Genomic DNA, 16,534 nt, shown 5'->3' on the forward strand with positions numbered 1-16,534 from the left:
ATCGGCGCGACAGGTATTGATGACAGCGCCTTTTCAAGGTCAGTTATCGTCCCAAAATCACCCAAGGAAGTTTCAATGTCACAAAGGAAGAAACTGAAGCAGACGAGGGCCGCCATCAGCCAGCGATTTCCCAACTCGTCGCGCTGTAGTACCACATGCGGTTGTAGTGGCCCCATATCCCGTAGTACATGGCATGCTAAAATGGAAACAGACATTCGCATTCTGGTCCAATCTTCACTTCCAGGCGTCCAGCGAGAGAGAAAGAGCACTGCCATCTTCCGAAGGTCGGGATCGGAAGAGTTGATCATCCATTCCACAGCTTTTACCTGCAGTGCATGGGCCCTGCCGCGCCAATGCCGCGCCATACCTCGCCTTAACCAAGGAGGAGAAGTGGATCGAAATCCAATGTTCTCCAACGCGTGCAGGAGACGATCGAAAAGATTGGAAAAGGTGTACAACGGGAGGAGACGCTCCACATTTCGTGTAACTCTCTCCAACACAAACACCAGGGGGGAACGATAGGGACAGTCCTCGAAGAACAGTGGCAGAAGCGCAGATGTCATGTACAGCCCAATGCCAATGCAGAGTAGGAGGAGAATTGACACAAACAGCAAGGTGCTGACGGGAAGGGCGAATATGACCAAACCGATCAAGAATAAGAAGACTGCGACGTGGATGGCCAGCGGGAGAAAAGTGATGATGGTGGACACATTCCATTTCATCAAGCCATCATAGCGCAACTGACGTTGCTCTGCTCGCTTCAGAGGTACTGGGTGAAGGCCTTGATTGTATGCGCTGATCCATTCCTTAACCAGCATGGCAAGCACGGCGGTAAGCAAATTGACGAAGAGGCTGGTGAACCATAAACAGTTGACGGCGACCGCCCCCGTGGGAGGACTGAAGGTTGGAGGTTGATAGGCATCTGATACATTCATCGTTTGACTCGAAGATAGGACGACCAACTGCTGAGATATAACGACGGGCGCATCGGAAGTGAGTTGGGACGGATCGGGCTGCATTGAGGACCAAGCGACAACGAGGAAAGCGGAAAGAATCGCGGAGAATAACGCGATCTGATCGCCAGTCAATGGGATCTATATTGGAGATATGTTTTGACTTACAAAGAGTAGGAAGTTATCGATACCATCGCCCCACGTCTTCAGAAGCGCTTGGTCGTGTTTATCGGCTTCTTGCACATATAACCGCCAGATCTCTGCGTTATCAGATTTATCGGGAAGGGGAGTGGTCCAGATGGATTCAGGCTTGCTCCAAAACCCCGCATGCCCCGTTGTGGAATTTCCGAGCGCAGCCCGATCCTCTGCAAGGCAGTTGGCAGAAGTACTCTGCTCCTCGCGTACAGGCGCTTGGGCACTTGAACGGACGTCAGAAGCGCCCAGCTCCAAATCAGGTGTCGTCCTCCCGTGGAGGGTATTGATACGCACATGCGAGTCCAGAGTCGCAGGAGGTCCCATTATTGAGTAGGCTCAAGCAAGAGGATCTGTTGACGTGAGATGGGGAAGTGGACGTTAAGCAGAGAGATGCGTACGGTGAACGGACTGGTTGACAGCGTCTCATGAAGGCCTGCTGCAGGTGTATCTCCCGACAGGAATCTTGAGAACACAGCCTTGGCACAGCGAATCCGAACAGAACCTGATTCGGGAATGGTTTCCCTCAACAAGAATAAGTGTGTATGTTAGCAAAGTGCTGCAAACAATCCCTTGAACAACTTGAAAAGCACAAGCGTGGCAGTGCCGGCGCTTGCCCCTTCGAACTGCCAGTGTAGACAATATTTTGCTGTCCCCCTTCTCTCTGTTGTTGTATTTTGTGCTGCACATTCTAATTTGAAGCCGGATTCGATGTTCGAACGGCACGCTGAATGACACTCCGAACGAGGTTCGAAAGGGGACTACGACAAGACGGTAGAAGGAAGCGGACCCTATACACAGCCTTAGGTAATCATGGATTAGGGAGCTACGATAGTTAGTCCGAAGTCCGAATCGCCTCCGAATGTATATAGGGAGTACTTCGGAATCGGGAGACTCTCTTTCGATTCTTATCTCTTCCCTTAACTCTTACACTACACATTTAACTAACAGCCCTTCTTTCCTCTCTCCCCCCCTCATATTGATCAATCTGAACACTCATTTGAACCTTTGAACTGCACTCCGAGTCTCTTGCTCTCTCCTCTCCATACCTCCCAGCCAGTCCTTTCGACTAGAACAGCCTCTCCGAATGCTTGCACCTCAGTGGGTCTTATGCTCGCACGTCTGGAGCTTCGGAACTAGGATCAAGCCTTCGAATCCATCCTCAGACTAGGTATTTCCTTGGAACGGGCTTCGATTACTACTAGAGTTTCACTACAGATTGGTATCTACTCGACTCAAGCCTTTACCATCTACTCCCCCTCCAGCGGACTTACTCTTGACTCCTCATAGGGACGTATAGATTACAATTCTCCATGCTCAAGCTTGTTAGTTTCAGGTCGAATATCATCGCAAGCGAGGGACATACCGACCTCGATCAGCACCGACCTTCGTAAGAATTCCGTGAACGATGCTAGATCGATGAACATGGTCGTGTTCTGTTCAAGTGCTGGAAGTACAGGGAGAGGGTACGCCTGGGCATAACTTTAAGTCTTGTCACGGATCTGTTGATTATGCTCACCGAATCACTTCCCCCACTTGTTTCAGCCTGACAATGTCAAATAGTCCCCTGAACCACTCTCCGACATCTTTGTTATGCAAGGTGCTCAAAGCTGAAACAGCCTGCCTGATTTGAGATATGTTGTTTCTTATACGTGGTCGTATTGTCCGACTACTGTCGGACACTCGAGATTATGTTGATATGAGTCCAGAAATTTATCTGCAAATGCTAAACCGGGTGCGTAAGTCACGTGATATCCGGCAATGTCCGGGCTTCTTCAAGGGTTGCAGGGGACCACGCACTCGTCTCAGGTCTCAGCACTCAGCACTCACCATCTCACCTCTGGCATCTCCTCTCTCATCTCACTCACTGTCTCATTCCATCATCACTACGTCATCTTGCAAGTTCATTCCGTCATGGCCAAAGACAAAGGGAAATCTCGTGCGATGGATACGTCACCGCTGCTCTCACCCACACTCCGCCCACCGCCATCCACACTGCTAGACCCGACCGAAGACCCAGCGGCCTCTTCATCCTACAGTACATTCCCACCCACCGCACCTCTTCAGAGAGGACAGAGTTACGCATTGACCGCTTTCCTCTCTTTCCTCTCTCTCGCCGGCGTGGCTGTGCTTCTATTACTACTACTTGGTTGGTCATATGCCTATCCTTCATCATCTTCCAACGTCGTACACGCTCTCCATGTCCGTGGTCCATCAAGCATATCAGTAACAAACTTCACCTCAGAAGGTCTGTATTTGAGAGTACAAGGAGAGGTAGGAATAGATGCCGACTGGGTACTAGGGTTCAGGACATCAGACGACCAAGTGAGCTGGGCGGAGAGGATCAGGAGAGCCGTCGGTAGATGGGGTGTAAGAGAAGTAGAAGCCCTAGACGTCCGATTAGGCAACATCGACCTCGTCTCCACTTCATCCCGAGCACTGCTGGCAACCCTCTCCCTCCCTCCTCTCACTCTCCCCCTCACCCCAAACCTACGCGCCACAGACTCGAAGCTCGCCCCTCCCTGGCTCAAGCCAATATCCGTCGACGTTCTCATCCATCCCAGCACCGACCCAGAGGTACTGACGACGTTCGCCAAGGAGAGCTGGGCAAAGGGACGCGTTGAGATCGAGGCGGCGTGTGAGTGGGTCCGTGTCACTCCTGCTGCGCTCGCGCTGGGAGGAGAGGGAGGTTCGACTTGGGGTTGGCCTAGCTTGGGGGAACTGTTGACTGTCAAGAAGGGGAGGGTTGATACGCCCCTCCGAATGACTAGTATGTCCCTCCCTGAATGGTGCACACACAAGCTGATCACGAGCAGTACCTAGCTTACCCGGCTTTCCTCGGCCTGGGACTCCTTTGAAGGACATGCTCAACCAGTTAACGATAGAGGGGTATGCTGTCCACCCCCTTCCCCCCGCTCAAGCTCCAGGACCTACTCTGCCTTCTCCTGTTCCGGGAGAGCCTGGAAAGAGCAAACCGATACTAGCGATCAAGGGTGCCGCTTCTGTGCCTTTTCCCGTGCTACCGTTCCCTTTGAGCGCCTTCGACTGGCCGTATGAAATCCCGTTCCTCGTCTCCCTCCTCCCGTCCAACAGGACTAACAGCACCGGGAACGACACTTCTCCCACCCCGATCCTAGCAAGCCCAGAACCAACAGCGACCCTCTCCCCTCTCCCGATCGCCGCTATCCACACTTCTCCCCTCTCCCTCCCACCCCCGGGGAAGAGACTCAACATCACACTGCACGGCGAGCTTCTCCCACCGCCACCCTCCTCCCCGCTCCTCTCCGCCTTCCTCAGCGCTTACCTCTCCGGCCACTCCTACCCCGTACTTATCACCTCCCCACCCCCATACACACTCCCCACCTTCCTGCACCCTTTCCTCTCAACCCTCCACGTTTCCTTCCATTTCCCGGGCGCATCCCCCCCTCCCCAACTACTCGACTCCGTCCAGATCCGCGACACCCGTATCCTCCCCTCCAACAAGCCCAACGAATTCCTCATCAGCGGGCTCATCCTCGCCCACCTAAAGCTGCCCCCAGCGTTCAAAGACCTCATCTTCAGCGCCAAAGAGGTACAGCCAGATGTGTACATCACCGATGGACCCCCTGAGTCAGGGCTGGGGAACGCATTTGCCCGTCTCTCACCCCCCGCACTCCCCTGCTCACAGGAGAACATGACAATCCTTGCTCCGCTGGACGAAGTGCCCGTGCATATCCTGCCTGGGAGGGAGAAACGCTTTAGAGAGTTCGTACAGAAGGTTTTGTGGAAGGGGAGTGCGTACGCGGGCGTGGAGGGGGAGGGTGCGGTCCGGGCTGGAGTGGGAGGGTTGGGAGAGGTGAGCGTAGCGGGCGTGCATGTTAGAGGCGGGAGTTGGGTGGGGAGGAAGGGGGAGGAGGGAAGGGAAGAAGAGGTGGTTAGTGGTGAGCGGGAGGGGCTAAGGGTGCACGACAGCTGGGTCGACCTGTGGGAGGAGACATTCCGTGCTTGGGAGGCACTTGTATAGATGGTGTAGTGTTAGAGTGTGGGGATGTATGGTATAGAGTCGTGTGTTCTATTACTGTAACAACCGTGTACAATATCATGCTTTCTCCTTCCTCCTCACTCAGCGGCGTACACTGCGCCTACATCCTCAAATCCAACTTCCCCCCACAATTCACCCTAAGCTCATCACATCCCCCTCCGCCGACCTCTCCCCCCTCCCCAACCCCATCCACGTTAAGCCCATTACCCGCAACCCAGCTCGCGCGCCCCTCAAACCCTTCATACTCGAGCTCCAAGTCCCCCTCACTCTGGTGTTCCCCGCTAAAGCACCTCAGATGCTGCATGACCTGCACTCGGAACTTTGACCTCCCTTTCCCGGCATGCGTCTCCAGCTTCCCAGTGCTCCAACCTGTCCCTGCCTGACTCGTCAGTACCCTGAGGGACAAGTCGACCTCCCCCTCTGGGACAGTGTCGATCTCCAACGACCGGGCGAGGGCGTGTTCCCCACCGATGTACCCAGCGGGAAGCGCGAGTTTTGTCAGTTCTGCGGTTAACCCCGGGGAGGGGAGGATAAGGTTGTCAACGCTCGACGCGTGCAGGGTGATCGACATGTTCCGCAGGGCGGGGGCGAAGGCGTCATGACCGTTTCCCCATGAGTCTCCCACCCGGACGTGCGCTACGTTCTGTAGGTCTAGAGTGAGGGAACGCAGGTTTCCGGGAAGGAAGAGGATCACATCCATCCGGATGCAGTATGCAGCGTCAGGGAGCGCTTCGTACGTCAGGTGCGGGGCGCTGTCGAACGTCGGCCCCGTGCCAGTAATCGAAAAATCCATATTCGCCTCAGGGGAAGAAAAAGCAGCGTGCACGATCAGTGCCGTTATCGTCACGTCTGGCTGGCGCTCCAGGGTCACGGTGAGGAAGGTGTTGGACCCCTGGGTACGGAGGAGGAAGGAGTTCTCCCCCTCTGGTGTGGAGAGGGGCAGGGTGAGAACGGTATGGTTCGTCGATGTGAGGGGGAAGTTGGGGCTTTTGTAGAAGTAGGGAGCGGAGTTGCACCCGAGATTTTCGCCAAATACCGGTATGCTCATCGTTGGGCTCTTCTTAGGTGCCTGGGGAGTGTCAGAGAGAGCAGGAGGACGAGTTGCATGCGTACGATGAACCACGCCCAGGATAACTTCATCGCCATCCACAGTCCCCATAGTGCGAACAGCGCGGCAAGCGCTTTGATGAGCGTGGACACTTTGACGTTGACTGCGGCGCCTCTTCTCCGCCTAGGTCGATGGGAAGCGTGTTCATGCACGAAAGCAGCGTGTTCGTCCGATACCTCCTCCTCGATATCCCCTTCCTCCCTCTCTGGGTGGCTCGATCGTGTACGCTCGGACAGGGGCACTTGATCACCCCGCTCCGCATCGCCGTCTTCTTCAGACTGGAACAGCACCTCGCCGTCCCGCTGCTCGCCTGCCTGGTGGAGCGACGTGTACCGGGCGCTGGAAGCCTGCTGTCGACCGCGAGAAAATCCCAGTGTTCTACGAAGTGTGTCCATCCTAGCAGAGAAATGATGAGCCTGTAGATATTTTTGTGCGGTAGTTGCGGAGGGCGTCTTATGCTCGGATGTCAAGGGCAGATGCCTGATGAATGTATAGGAGAGATGCAGAAGAAAGATAAGATCAAGGACCCTGAACACATGATCTTCTGCTTTCGGCCGAACCTTCTTCACGGATAATTCTCTCCGGTTATTCACGATATTTGGGTGAATTCCTGGTTCCTCTCTCCAGCTCGCTTCATCAACAATCTAACGGTCTTTTAAACTTAGCAATACAGGCAGACAGCACATTCAATGTAATACAAAAGAACAGGATCAAACGAAATGGAACTCGGCTCACAAATGAGCACATTTTACCATATTTCCCTAGGATCCCTTGACGACTAAATCGAACCGATCATGAATGAGTCCAGTCTTGCAATCACTTTACCGCTCCTTTCGCGTGATCAACCCACATCCAATACCCATCCCACGACGCGTCCGCGTCGCCATAGTCGTATTCATCTAGCAACTCGATAAGTGGCCACCTACACCAGCAGCACTCACAATCAGTCTCTCGCGCCTGGGACAGCGTCAGATGGGCGGAAATGGGGGAGTACGCACTCGTGGTCATTCATGAAACCCCGGTCACGTAGGGAGGTCACTAGCCCGAATGAGACGATGTCGTCTCGCGCTCCGTACGTCTCCATCACCGTGTTGTACACGGTATTATCTGGCTCCGCTAGCACACTGTCGCGCACGTCAGCGATTGTATTTCTCAATGCTAGAGTAGAGTGTACGGACGTGTCAACAAGTGCTCGAGAAAGATCGAGCAACGTGACGCCCTCCTGGTTCCGCACTTCAACAATCCTCCTCTGTCCCAAAATGCGGAAAGGCAGCTTGAGCTCCTTTGAAGGAGGAACAGTTGCAAGCGTACAGCTTGCGTTCGGGTGATGACACAGCGGAGCGTACCGCTGTGTTGGGCCGTATTGCGCGGTATGAGCAAGCAGAGACGCCTCCGCTCGCCCTACCCAGGACGGGAAAGGCAGGTGCGCCTGGAGCAAGCGCGGCAGAGTGAGAGTGTATGCCGGAAGTGGCTCAGTCTCAGTTGCCAGCTCGCTGTTATGTGTAACAGAGGCTGAAAGATCGGTTCGTGTCACGTCGCCTGGTCCGAGCATGGCACCAGGGGTAGAATCACGAGGCGTGCTTTGAGGGTGCCCGTGAACTGTGAAATGCAAAGGGTGGAAGCGGAAAACGCTCGAATCAGTAAGAGTATCCACCATCTTTGGCACTTCCCCGCTGCCCAGATCTAGTGAATCCGACATTAGTCATGATCTGATGAGAGAGACGAGTCTGCGTACCTAAGAACGCCCCACCTTTGCAAGCTGCTCGCTGACATCGGCCTGTATGCCGTGCCAGGAGGACTGCAAGTTCGCGCCAATCAGGCCTGCGACCGCATTCATTACACAGTGGTCTACCAAAACGTAGACGGTAGAGCAGCGTCCGCCAAGAGACGTCGGTACTCAGACGCAAGAAACGGGTTGAGATATGAGAGAAGGTGAGGTATTGCGGGATCGTCGGAGGGAGATTGTCCCTGACCAGGAGGAGAAGTTCGTCTGGGAGGTCGAGGAGGTCCATCGTAGCACACAGGGCGAGTCGCCCAGACACGAGGATGATCAACAAGAAGGTCAACGAAGGCCCGAGACACAGGTTGGGGAAGAGTACAGGGATGAGAAAGCCGACATGGAGGGAATGAATAGGACAGGGTTTAAGTAACAAGTGAACAATCAATGAATAAAGAGAAATAAAAGGTACCGGCCAGCAAACTCGGCCCGTCCAATGCCGACAGCGCCCGATTAAATCAAATGCCTCCGCTTGATCCCCGAATATGGATGTTCACAGACAGGTCATTAGGGGTCCTTTGAGCATGGCCTCAGGATAAGAATTCAAAATGCTGTGCACATTTGTCTCCACATCCAGTCAAGTGGAAACACCATTTTTGCATCTGTGGAAGCTAATATATTCCCATGGGAACAAATAGAAGAAACTTAACAGAAGAGAGTAAGAAATAGAGGCAAAACCAGAAAGCAAAAGCATTTTTTTTTGCCTGCATGGGAGTACCCATCTGCTTTCACTAAATGGAAGTGAAGCATTTGCTCCCATTGAGAAGGAAACAGACACTAGATCCTTGACTCAAATGTGGACCTTTTACCCTGTTCACAGCCACAATTTTTTTCAAAAAAGTCGGAATTAATAGAAAAACCACATATTTGAGCAAAATTAAATGCTGAGGACCCTTATCCAGCAATGACGCACTCTGGTGGTCTTTTGCGGACAGCTGGGACCCCTAACACCGCGGCTGTCCGCGAATGTCCACCATAGTGCCAAATACGCACGTTTTGTGCTGGAATGTCCGTCAAAGTTTATCGTCCAGGAGACCGGACGGTGAGCCGGACGTTCATATTTGGTTATATGAACGCTAAACCCGAGTTCCCGAGACAGCCTTTCTTAACGCTCATTATTCCCTTGACATCGAACCGTCACCCCTCCTGCTTTGATCTTACGGGCGCAGTCTTTTGAAGCGACTGAAACTCGTCATCTTCTAATGCCTGGGAGGCGTCGTATGCTCTGCATGCTCAAGTTCTCTCAACAGAAACCAGGTACTTTGCAGGCAGGGCGAATGCCGATAGAAACTCAGAATGCTTCCAATGGGATTTGGATTTGGAATGTACGCGACGTCTGCTGTCTTTTCGAGGGCCATCCTTCTTCTGGTGTTTCTCTCGGAGAGAATAGACCACACACGAGGTTTTTTCTCCCACCATTGTCCGAGCTATTCAATTGTTACCCGGACTGGCCCGATTCAACACATTCGTTCCAGGTGAAAGCTGTGAGATGGACGATCAACTCTTCCGATCCCATTGTTCGAAACACAGCATTACACTTTCTGTCTCGGTCGATGCCTTGCATGCAAGACTGTAACAGAATGTGGTCCACTGTCAGCCTTTCACATATTTATAACCTCGCGAGACACGTGTGAATGATTAGAAGTGTGTGCAGAAAATGTAACCATGATATGATACAAGCCTACTGCCTTCTCCATGACAGCAGTCGCACAATCCAAGCAAGCCAGGGTACATTCTACCTCCTCCGGCCCCAAGACAACCAAGGCAACACGACCTTCCCCGTCTGCGTGGTAGCTCTCACGATCAAAGGTGTCGTCTCTCCTGCTCCTGCCTCTCCGTCCTGTGCTTCTGCTGCCCGCCGATCCTCGGCTTCTCGCCACGCCGCCTCTACCTGCTGGCCGTCCAATTCTGGCAGGCCGAGGCCGGGAGGACCGCTCTCGCCTTGTTCAAGCCCATCGACAAGTCCGTTCCCTCTCCCATTGCCGAACTCTAGCCCAAGGCCCCACGTGCTCGGCTCTGGGTGGGATTCGGGGGGGGGAGAGAGCGGGTTGCCGAAGTCGTCGATTCCGAGCCGGGCTTGGCGGACTTTCCACACGATGCAGAGGATGAGCAGGAGACCTTGCATTATCCCTGCTGCTGCGTAGGGTAGCCAAGAGGTCCAGTTTGTCCCTTCTCTGCACGGGAGTTAGGACACGCACGGGATGGGAGGGATGGGGAAGTGGGGCGCACCGGACTGCGAGAGAAACGATAAATAGCACTGCACCAGGGCACTGGATGCACATCATCGGTATGCTTAACGCACCCACAAGCCGGTCCTTGTATGTCTTCCATAACTGGGGCGCGTATTGGAAGCAGGCGAACAGGGAGGCGGTTATTCCGCAGAAGCCTGCCCAGAGCTCGGCTTGCCGTGATGGTATAGATTGAGAAGGAGGGGGAGACGATAGGACGAGGAAGAAGGTGACGAATATGCTGATTATGCTGCATACAAGTGAGTTGCAGGTTGGAAGAGCAAGGGAGAGGGCGTACAGGTGCACGAGCACAAGAGCACAGAGCGCCTTCGCTTCGTTCCACTCGGCCGTGGCAACCAGCAGCTCTTGTATCTCTTCTTCCTCTTCCTCTTCGCGTTCTTGTTCCTCGTCGGTATATTCTCGGACGTGGCGAATGTGGTGATGTCGTGCTGAAGGGGGATAGTACAGTAGGAACAATACGACACTAAGAGATTATCAGACGGGATACAGGCCAGAGAGGGATACGAGACTCACATGAGACTGAACATCGCCCATAGTATGGTAACCTGCACGATCCCAATCGTGTTCTCTAAGCACTGTCCCACCGTCCACACGCTACAGCACCGAACGACCCCCCATTGAAGCGTGACAACATTCAGCATTCCTGCAGCCGCACTCGTGCTTCCCAGAAGGAGGTACCATGGTGATATCCCCTCTGAGGTTTGTTTAGCGATGATCCGCCAGTGCTGAGGTATGTAGGAGATGATGATTCCGAAACAGAGAAAGCAGGTGAGGAGGAGAGTAAAGGGGTCGTGTGCCTGTTGACATGATGATGTATGTTAGTAGCAACCATTGAAATTATGGCGTACATACCGGTTTGCACACCGGTTCGTCGGATATTCGCAGGTCCATCGTATGGTAGACAGCGTTGAGGGGACAGGCTATGTAGCCAACGCGCAGCCTCCCCTCCCACTCTCCTTCGAAGTCGGAGCCGAGCATTCCTCCGACAGCCCTTTCGCCTCCTGCGCTCGCTGTCTGCTCTTCCTCTAGACCACGCATAAGGTATCCTCCTGTTCCTCTTGCCCTCTTCGGGGAAATACGAGCATGAGGTTAGTCCGCATGGCCTAGAAGGAGACTAGGTCTACATTTCGCTAGCGGTGGGAGCGCCTCTGTTCTGTTTGTCTAGGAGCTGGGGAGCGAGGATGAGGTGGTAGAGCATGTGTTGACCGACAGCGTTCAACCGTCGACAACGCGTCTGCACATTTAATGTTGAATTAATCACGTTAATTAATCATACGAAATCAGTACCAATCGGATCATTCAAAATATGTTCTGTCCACCCCTTTTGTAGCGATTCTGCCGTATCCGCTCGAGTATGCTCGCTGCTCAGGGTCGCGTGCCCACTGTCCGTCTCCCCACCACCACCGTCTCCATCGGTGACCTCGCCGTCGGCCCACATCGTACCCTCACCCCTCCTGATTGTCTAACATGTCAGCTTGTCTCCGTCTGGTCTTCTCTCGCTCTTCATACCTGCGTTCTCGTGTTCTGCTGACAACGCGGTGCTACTCAACACCAAGTCATATTCCCTCACCAAATGATGCATCCCCACCAAATGATCTACCCTTCGTACGCGAAGAGGACCCAATCGCATGGTTCGAATCGAGGCTGTCAGGGGTAGATCTGAGAGATACGAAGATGCACATGGGCGGGCCGAAAGAGAGTGTGAAGGAGCATGGTCCTCGCGCAACATGGAGACCAGTATCAGGAAGGCACGAGCGGAAACTTGCGTTAGAGGACTATCTACGTTCCGAGTCCCCTTTGTCAGGCGCCGTGCCCAATACACTCCCTCCCTGGATCAATAAGTTTACACCGATGTGGCTGAGGGAAGTATGCCAATGCGCGGAATGTGTCGACCCGTCTACCCTGCAGCGACGCACACGCAGCACCCCCCTTGGGCCTGAGGGGTACCGTGTCAGGAGTATAACGTACGATCCTGATCAGAAAAATGTGTTTCTCTTATGGGATGACGAACACAAGACGCACTTCAGCATGGATTTCCTCAGAGCTCACGCCAACCGGCCGGCATTGATGATGGAACACAGAGCCCCCTTCCGCCGGCAGGTCTGGTCGGCGACCGACCTTCCTGCAGAGCCTCTCAGTTTCCCTCTTAGCGAGGGCGATAGGAAGCTGGCGCTCCTACGGCTTATGCAATACGGCATCGTTTTCCTCAAGAACGTACCGAGGGACGGAGAAGCGATCTGGGACGTGGCCAAAGCGTTTGGAGATGTGAGACCGACGTTTTACGGCCAGACATGGGACGTGAAGAGCGTACCTAACAGCAAGAACGTGGCGTACACTGACCAGCTACTGGGGTTCCACCAAGATCTGCTGTGCGCACTCTCCTTCTCTCCTCTAGCCCATCGTTGATCTGATGCGTGCGAAGGTACATGCGCAACCCACCCGCTTACCAGATCCTCCACTGTATAGACAACCAAGTGTCCGGCGGCGAATCCGCGTTTATCGACGCCCTCCGCCCGGCGTATACGCTCGCCTTCAGCGATCCGGACAAGTTCAAGCTGCTCACAATGCGTCCCATCCCCTTCCAGTACGTCAACGATGACCAACGCTGGCACTGTAACCATACGACCATCGAGCTCCGACCGTTAGGAGACGGAGGTGATGGGTACAACGCCGAGGAACCCTGTCTAGACATGAACGATTCTGTCAAACTTCTCAAACTGCCAAACTTCGAGTCCACCGTGGCGCATATCAACTACTCCCCTCCGTTCCAAGGACCGATATCCCTCAACTCCCCGAATGCGGTGTTTGACGCGCTGCGCGTATTTGGGGAACTGTTAGAAGAGCCCGAAGCGAGGTACGAGTGTAAGCTCGAGGAGGGCGAAGCAGTGATATTCGACAACCGAAGGGTGTTGCACGCCAGGAAAGGGTTTGACGGGAACCAGGGCCCGCGCTGGCTCAAGGGCTGTTACTTGGACCTGGACTCGGTGGTGAACACTTGGCGGAGGCATGGCCCCGGAGGGACAGGGGAGATTGTTGATGTTGTCAGTGCGGACTTGGCCAGGGCGGGAGAGGAAGAGTGAGTTAAGTAAGTTGAACGAGTGGAGCGAGTTGAGAGTTGAATGAGTTGAAAGAAGATAATGGCTAGTCACTATGGACGGCACGAAGCGCGACCTTGGCGCAAGCAGGAAGTAGGGAGGGGGGTTCATCTGGGTTCATACACGAGAGTGGATAGACTCCTGTTGCTTGTACAATGAGCCTGTACACTGTAGGCAGCGAAGGAGAATAAAGGTCTCGGCGACGCTCTCCCGGAGGAGTGAAAGACAGCCCGGCGGCAAGACGGGTAGAACAACACCATCATACGCCGTCGGTCCCTCAGAAATGAGGCGAGAGGGGTGAAGCGTCCCTGGACCTGTAGTGCCCAGAAAGGCTCAGTTGGTAACTCCGAAGCACTTGTCCACTCAACTATCTACTATCTATTATTAGGGGAGCCTGTGCCGTTTTGCTCATTGTTTTGGGAATGCGTGGAAGTAAATATGGACCATTAAATGTTATGATTTAGGTATTCACAGGATGGTGCTGCACTCCCCTAGTTCCCCCCTTTTCCTTCTCCCCCCTCCCTGAGAGAGGATCACCCTTCCCCTTGTTCTCCTTTCTTCACCCCCCCTCCTTCTCCCTTCATCATTCTACCTGCTGTCAGGGTTTGAATAATTAATATTACTATTGCTATTACTATTAGACATAGCAGGGTTAAGGTTCAAACCTATCTGGAGTGATGTGTATACTGAGGGTGAGGTTTGCAAATTGTCAGGTTCCAGCTTTCTAGGGTTAGGTGTTATTACGTAACCGTGCCCCTAAATTGGGGTCTTAAATGCGGCCGTGCAAGAACCGCCCCATGCCCGAGAAATTTGGATGACATACACGGCCATCGATCCTTCTTTCTATGGCGTCGACATACAGTGAAACAGTTGATCGAGGACTGATCGGCTCGGCTTACAATGCAAGTACCAATGTAGCACGAAGGGAGGCAGCTGCATGTTGGCTACCCACCTCCTCAACGTCAGCTGCCAGACGACATGCACCTGCTAATATCCGACGAGCCTGTGTGCAAACCAGTATGTACACCATGAGACGATGCGGTATTGACTATTAATTAAATTATCTTCTGTTGTCAACAGGTACACAACCCCTCTACGCTCTTCCTCACTTGCTTTCTCTGCTTTGGAGTCGTCATCTCCTACTTACCTCAGCACTGGCGGATCATCGCTAAACAAACCTCGGAGGGGATATCACCATGGTACCTCCTTCTGGGAAGCACGAGTGCGGCTGCAGGAATGCTGAATGTTGTCACGCTTCAATGGGGGGTCGTTCGGTGCTGTAGCGTGTGGACGGTGGGACAGTGCTTAGAGAACACGATTGGGATCGTGCAGGTTACCATGGTGTGGGCGATGTTTAGTCTCATGTGAGTCTCGCACCCTCTCCGAGTTGTATCCCTTCTGATAATCTCTTAGCGTCGTCCTATTCCTGCGGTATTTCCCTCCTTCAGCACGGCATCACCATATTCGTCACCCCCATTCCGGTCGAGAATATACCGACGAAGAACAAGAATGCGAAGAAGAGGAAGCAGAGATCCAAGAGCTGCTGGTTGCCACGGCCGAGTGGAACGAAGCGAAAGCGCTCTGTGCACTCGTGCTCATACACCTGTATGCCCTCCCTTGCTCTTCCAACCTTTACTCACTCGCTCACTCGTACACAGCATAACCAGCATATTCGTCACCTTCCTCGTCCTCTCCTCTCCCCAGTCCCAACCATCGCGGCAAGCCGAGCTCTGGGCAGACTTTTGCGGAATAAGCGGGTCCCTGCTCACCTGCTTCCAATACGCGCCCCAGATATGGAAGACATACAAGGACCGGCTGGTCGGCGCGTTGAGCATCACGATGATGTGCCTCCAGTGCCCGGGTTCGGCGCTATTCGTCTTTTCCCTGGCATTCCGGTGCGCCCTACACCATTCCCATCTTCCCATCCCTTCCGCTGACTCCTGTGCAGAGAAGGGACAAACTGGACCTCTTGGCTACCCTACGCCACAGTAGGGATAATGAAAGCACTCCTGCTTATCATCTGCCTTGTGTGGAAAGCACGCCAAGCCCGACTAGGGATCGACGACTTTGGGAACCCGCTCTCCCCTCTCGTCGGATCCTGCACAGAGCCGTGCGGCCTTGGGCTAGAATCCGGTAATGGAGGGAACGGACTTGTTCATGGCGAGAGTGGTCCTCCCGGCCTAGCACAAGCCGAAGCCGAGGATCGCCCGGCAGCAGAGGGGCAGCAAACGGAGGGAAGAGCAGGAGAGACGACCCCCTTGATCTTCAGAGCTGGGACGCAGGGGAAGGTCGTACAAACTCTGTCAAAGAGGATCACGTCGGGATAGGCATTTCTGGACCAGGTTCATGCTCTTACGTTTATGCTCTAAGGCGGAGTCGGTTTGCCCAGAAGAAGTCAGTGCAGTTTCTGATTTCGTATGCCCTTAGAGAGTGGATTCTCTTATACCGTATTCTCTTAGACAGAGTTGACTGTATTCTCTTAGACAGAGTTGACTGTATTCTCTTAGACAGAGTTGACTGTATTCCCCTGGTTGTCTTTGGGTTGTGAGTGATCTAGAATCTGAATCTGATAGAGTGTATCGATGCCCTGGAATGTGTGCTGCAATAGCCCGAACTGGTGACTCTTCGACCCATAAGCACCCTTGGCACTCTCTTCCCTTGGTCAACCAGACCGCCTTTCTCCAATTCTGTAAGGTGGCCTTCGAACGGCCAGCGCTCGAAATACTGTACGTACAATAACGGGCCACCGATTGGGCCAGAATTCCTACCCTCAGGCTCAGGCATACAGCACTGGAGGGCCTGAGTGCAAGGTTCCTAGAGCTGGCAAATGGTTGGACAAGGCATAAGCGGAAGATGAGCATCTTTCAGAGGTAGATGCTTGCTGAGCGAAGGGCGAAGGACGACGGGCGAAGAGTGAAGGAAGAAAGGGCCAAAGAGTAGGCTATCTAGTCTAGCGTTCAACGCTGGGTGTGTGGCACGGACAGGACAACTGTGTGTGGTGTATAGTGTAGGGTGTTCTGCGGGTACAGGCGGAAGTCAGTGAACTCCGGAGTCTGGAAAAAGGGAGCCTGCTCTTCCTGGAAAGGAGCGCAAACAAAGACGTGTCACTCTCTCCAAGTCTGTATCGCTCACCCCCCCC

At 53.7% G+C, this 16,534-nt stretch overlaps 7 protein-coding genes across 7 annotated transcripts; 4 read left to right on the top strand and 3 right to left on the bottom strand.

The window, feature by feature from the left end:
* Window positions 1-782: 782 nt before the first annotated feature.
* On the bottom strand, window positions 783-1,544 carry DACRYDRAFT_67445 (uncharacterized protein; the record flags this gene model as incomplete). Its single annotated transcript, XM_040775848.1, has 2 exons — window positions 1,122-1,544; window positions 783-1,073 (listed from the first exon to the last, which is right to left on the bottom strand). Coding segments are annotated over exons 1-2 (642 nt in total), but the record flags the coding sequence as incomplete, so codon positions are not given.
* A 1,362-nt stretch (window positions 1,545-2,906) lies between these two features.
* DACRYDRAFT_108090 (uncharacterized protein) lies at window positions 2,907-5,148 on the top strand (the record flags this gene model as incomplete). Its single annotated transcript, XM_040768585.1, has 2 exons — window positions 2,907-3,915; window positions 3,962-5,148. The coding sequence occupies 2 exons, from the start codon at window positions 2,907-2,909 to the stop codon at window positions 5,146-5,148; spliced, it is 2,196 nt and encodes a 731-aa protein (XP_040628442.1).
* Window positions 5,149-5,204: 56 nt separating this feature from the next.
* On the top strand, window positions 5,205-5,890 carry DACRYDRAFT_22643 (uncharacterized protein). Its single transcript, XM_040772902.1, has one exon. The coding sequence runs from the start codon at window positions 5,507-5,509 to the stop codon at window positions 5,678-5,680; it is 174 nt and encodes a 57-aa protein (XP_040628443.1). The 5' UTR covers window positions 5,205-5,506; the 3' UTR covers window positions 5,681-5,890.
* A 1,039-nt stretch (window positions 5,891-6,929) lies between these two features.
* Window positions 6,930-8,207, bottom strand: DACRYDRAFT_22644 (uncharacterized protein; the record flags this gene model as incomplete). Its single annotated transcript, XM_040772903.1, has 4 exons — window positions 8,010-8,207; window positions 7,453-7,957; window positions 7,273-7,398; window positions 6,930-7,196 (listed from the first exon to the last, which is right to left on the bottom strand). Coding segments are annotated over exons 2-4 (706 nt in total), but the record flags the coding sequence as incomplete, so codon positions are not given.
* A 1,472-nt stretch (window positions 8,208-9,679) lies between these two features.
* On the bottom strand, window positions 9,680-11,191 carry DACRYDRAFT_22645 (uncharacterized protein; the record flags this gene model as incomplete). Its single annotated transcript, XM_040772904.1, has 5 exons — window positions 9,680-10,225; window positions 10,281-10,529; window positions 10,578-10,763; window positions 10,814-11,097; window positions 11,153-11,191. 5 exons carry the CDS (start codon window positions 11,189-11,191, stop codon window positions 9,787-9,789), a joined length of 1,197 nt encoding a protein of 398 aa, XP_040628445.1. The 3' UTR covers window positions 9,680-9,786.
* A 789-nt stretch (window positions 11,192-11,980) lies between these two features.
* On the top strand, window positions 11,981-13,380 carry DACRYDRAFT_52619 (Clavaminate synthase-like protein; the record flags this gene model as incomplete). Its single annotated transcript, XM_040775117.1, has 2 exons — window positions 11,981-12,669; window positions 12,723-13,380. 2 exons carry the CDS (start codon window positions 11,981-11,983, stop codon window positions 13,378-13,380), a joined length of 1,347 nt encoding a protein of 448 aa, XP_040628446.1.
* A 993-nt stretch (window positions 13,381-14,373) lies between these two features.
* Window positions 14,374-15,722, top strand: DACRYDRAFT_108094 (uncharacterized protein; the record flags this gene model as incomplete). Its single annotated transcript, XM_040768586.1, has 5 exons — window positions 14,374-14,412; window positions 14,476-14,759; window positions 14,809-15,000; window positions 15,054-15,290; window positions 15,344-15,722. 5 exons carry the CDS (start codon window positions 14,374-14,376, stop codon window positions 15,720-15,722), a joined length of 1,131 nt encoding a protein of 376 aa, XP_040628447.1.
* Between the last annotated feature and the right edge of the window lie 812 nt (window positions 15,723-16,534).

Source organism: Dacryopinax primogenitus, assembly GCF_000292625.1.
Source record: "Dacryopinax primogenitus strain DJM-731 SS1 chromosome Unknown DACRYscaffold_10, whole genome shotgun sequence".
Taxonomy (NCBI): Eukaryota; Fungi; Basidiomycota; class Dacrymycetes; order Dacrymycetales; family Dacrymycetaceae; genus Dacryopinax; species Dacryopinax primogenitus.

Bases quoted from the DNA above. Each gene is read 5' to 3' on its own strand.
- DACRYDRAFT_22643 (XM_040772902.1), top strand. From the start codon at position 5,507: ATGCGTCTCCAGCTTCCCAGTGCTCCAACCTGTCCCTGCCTGACTCGT.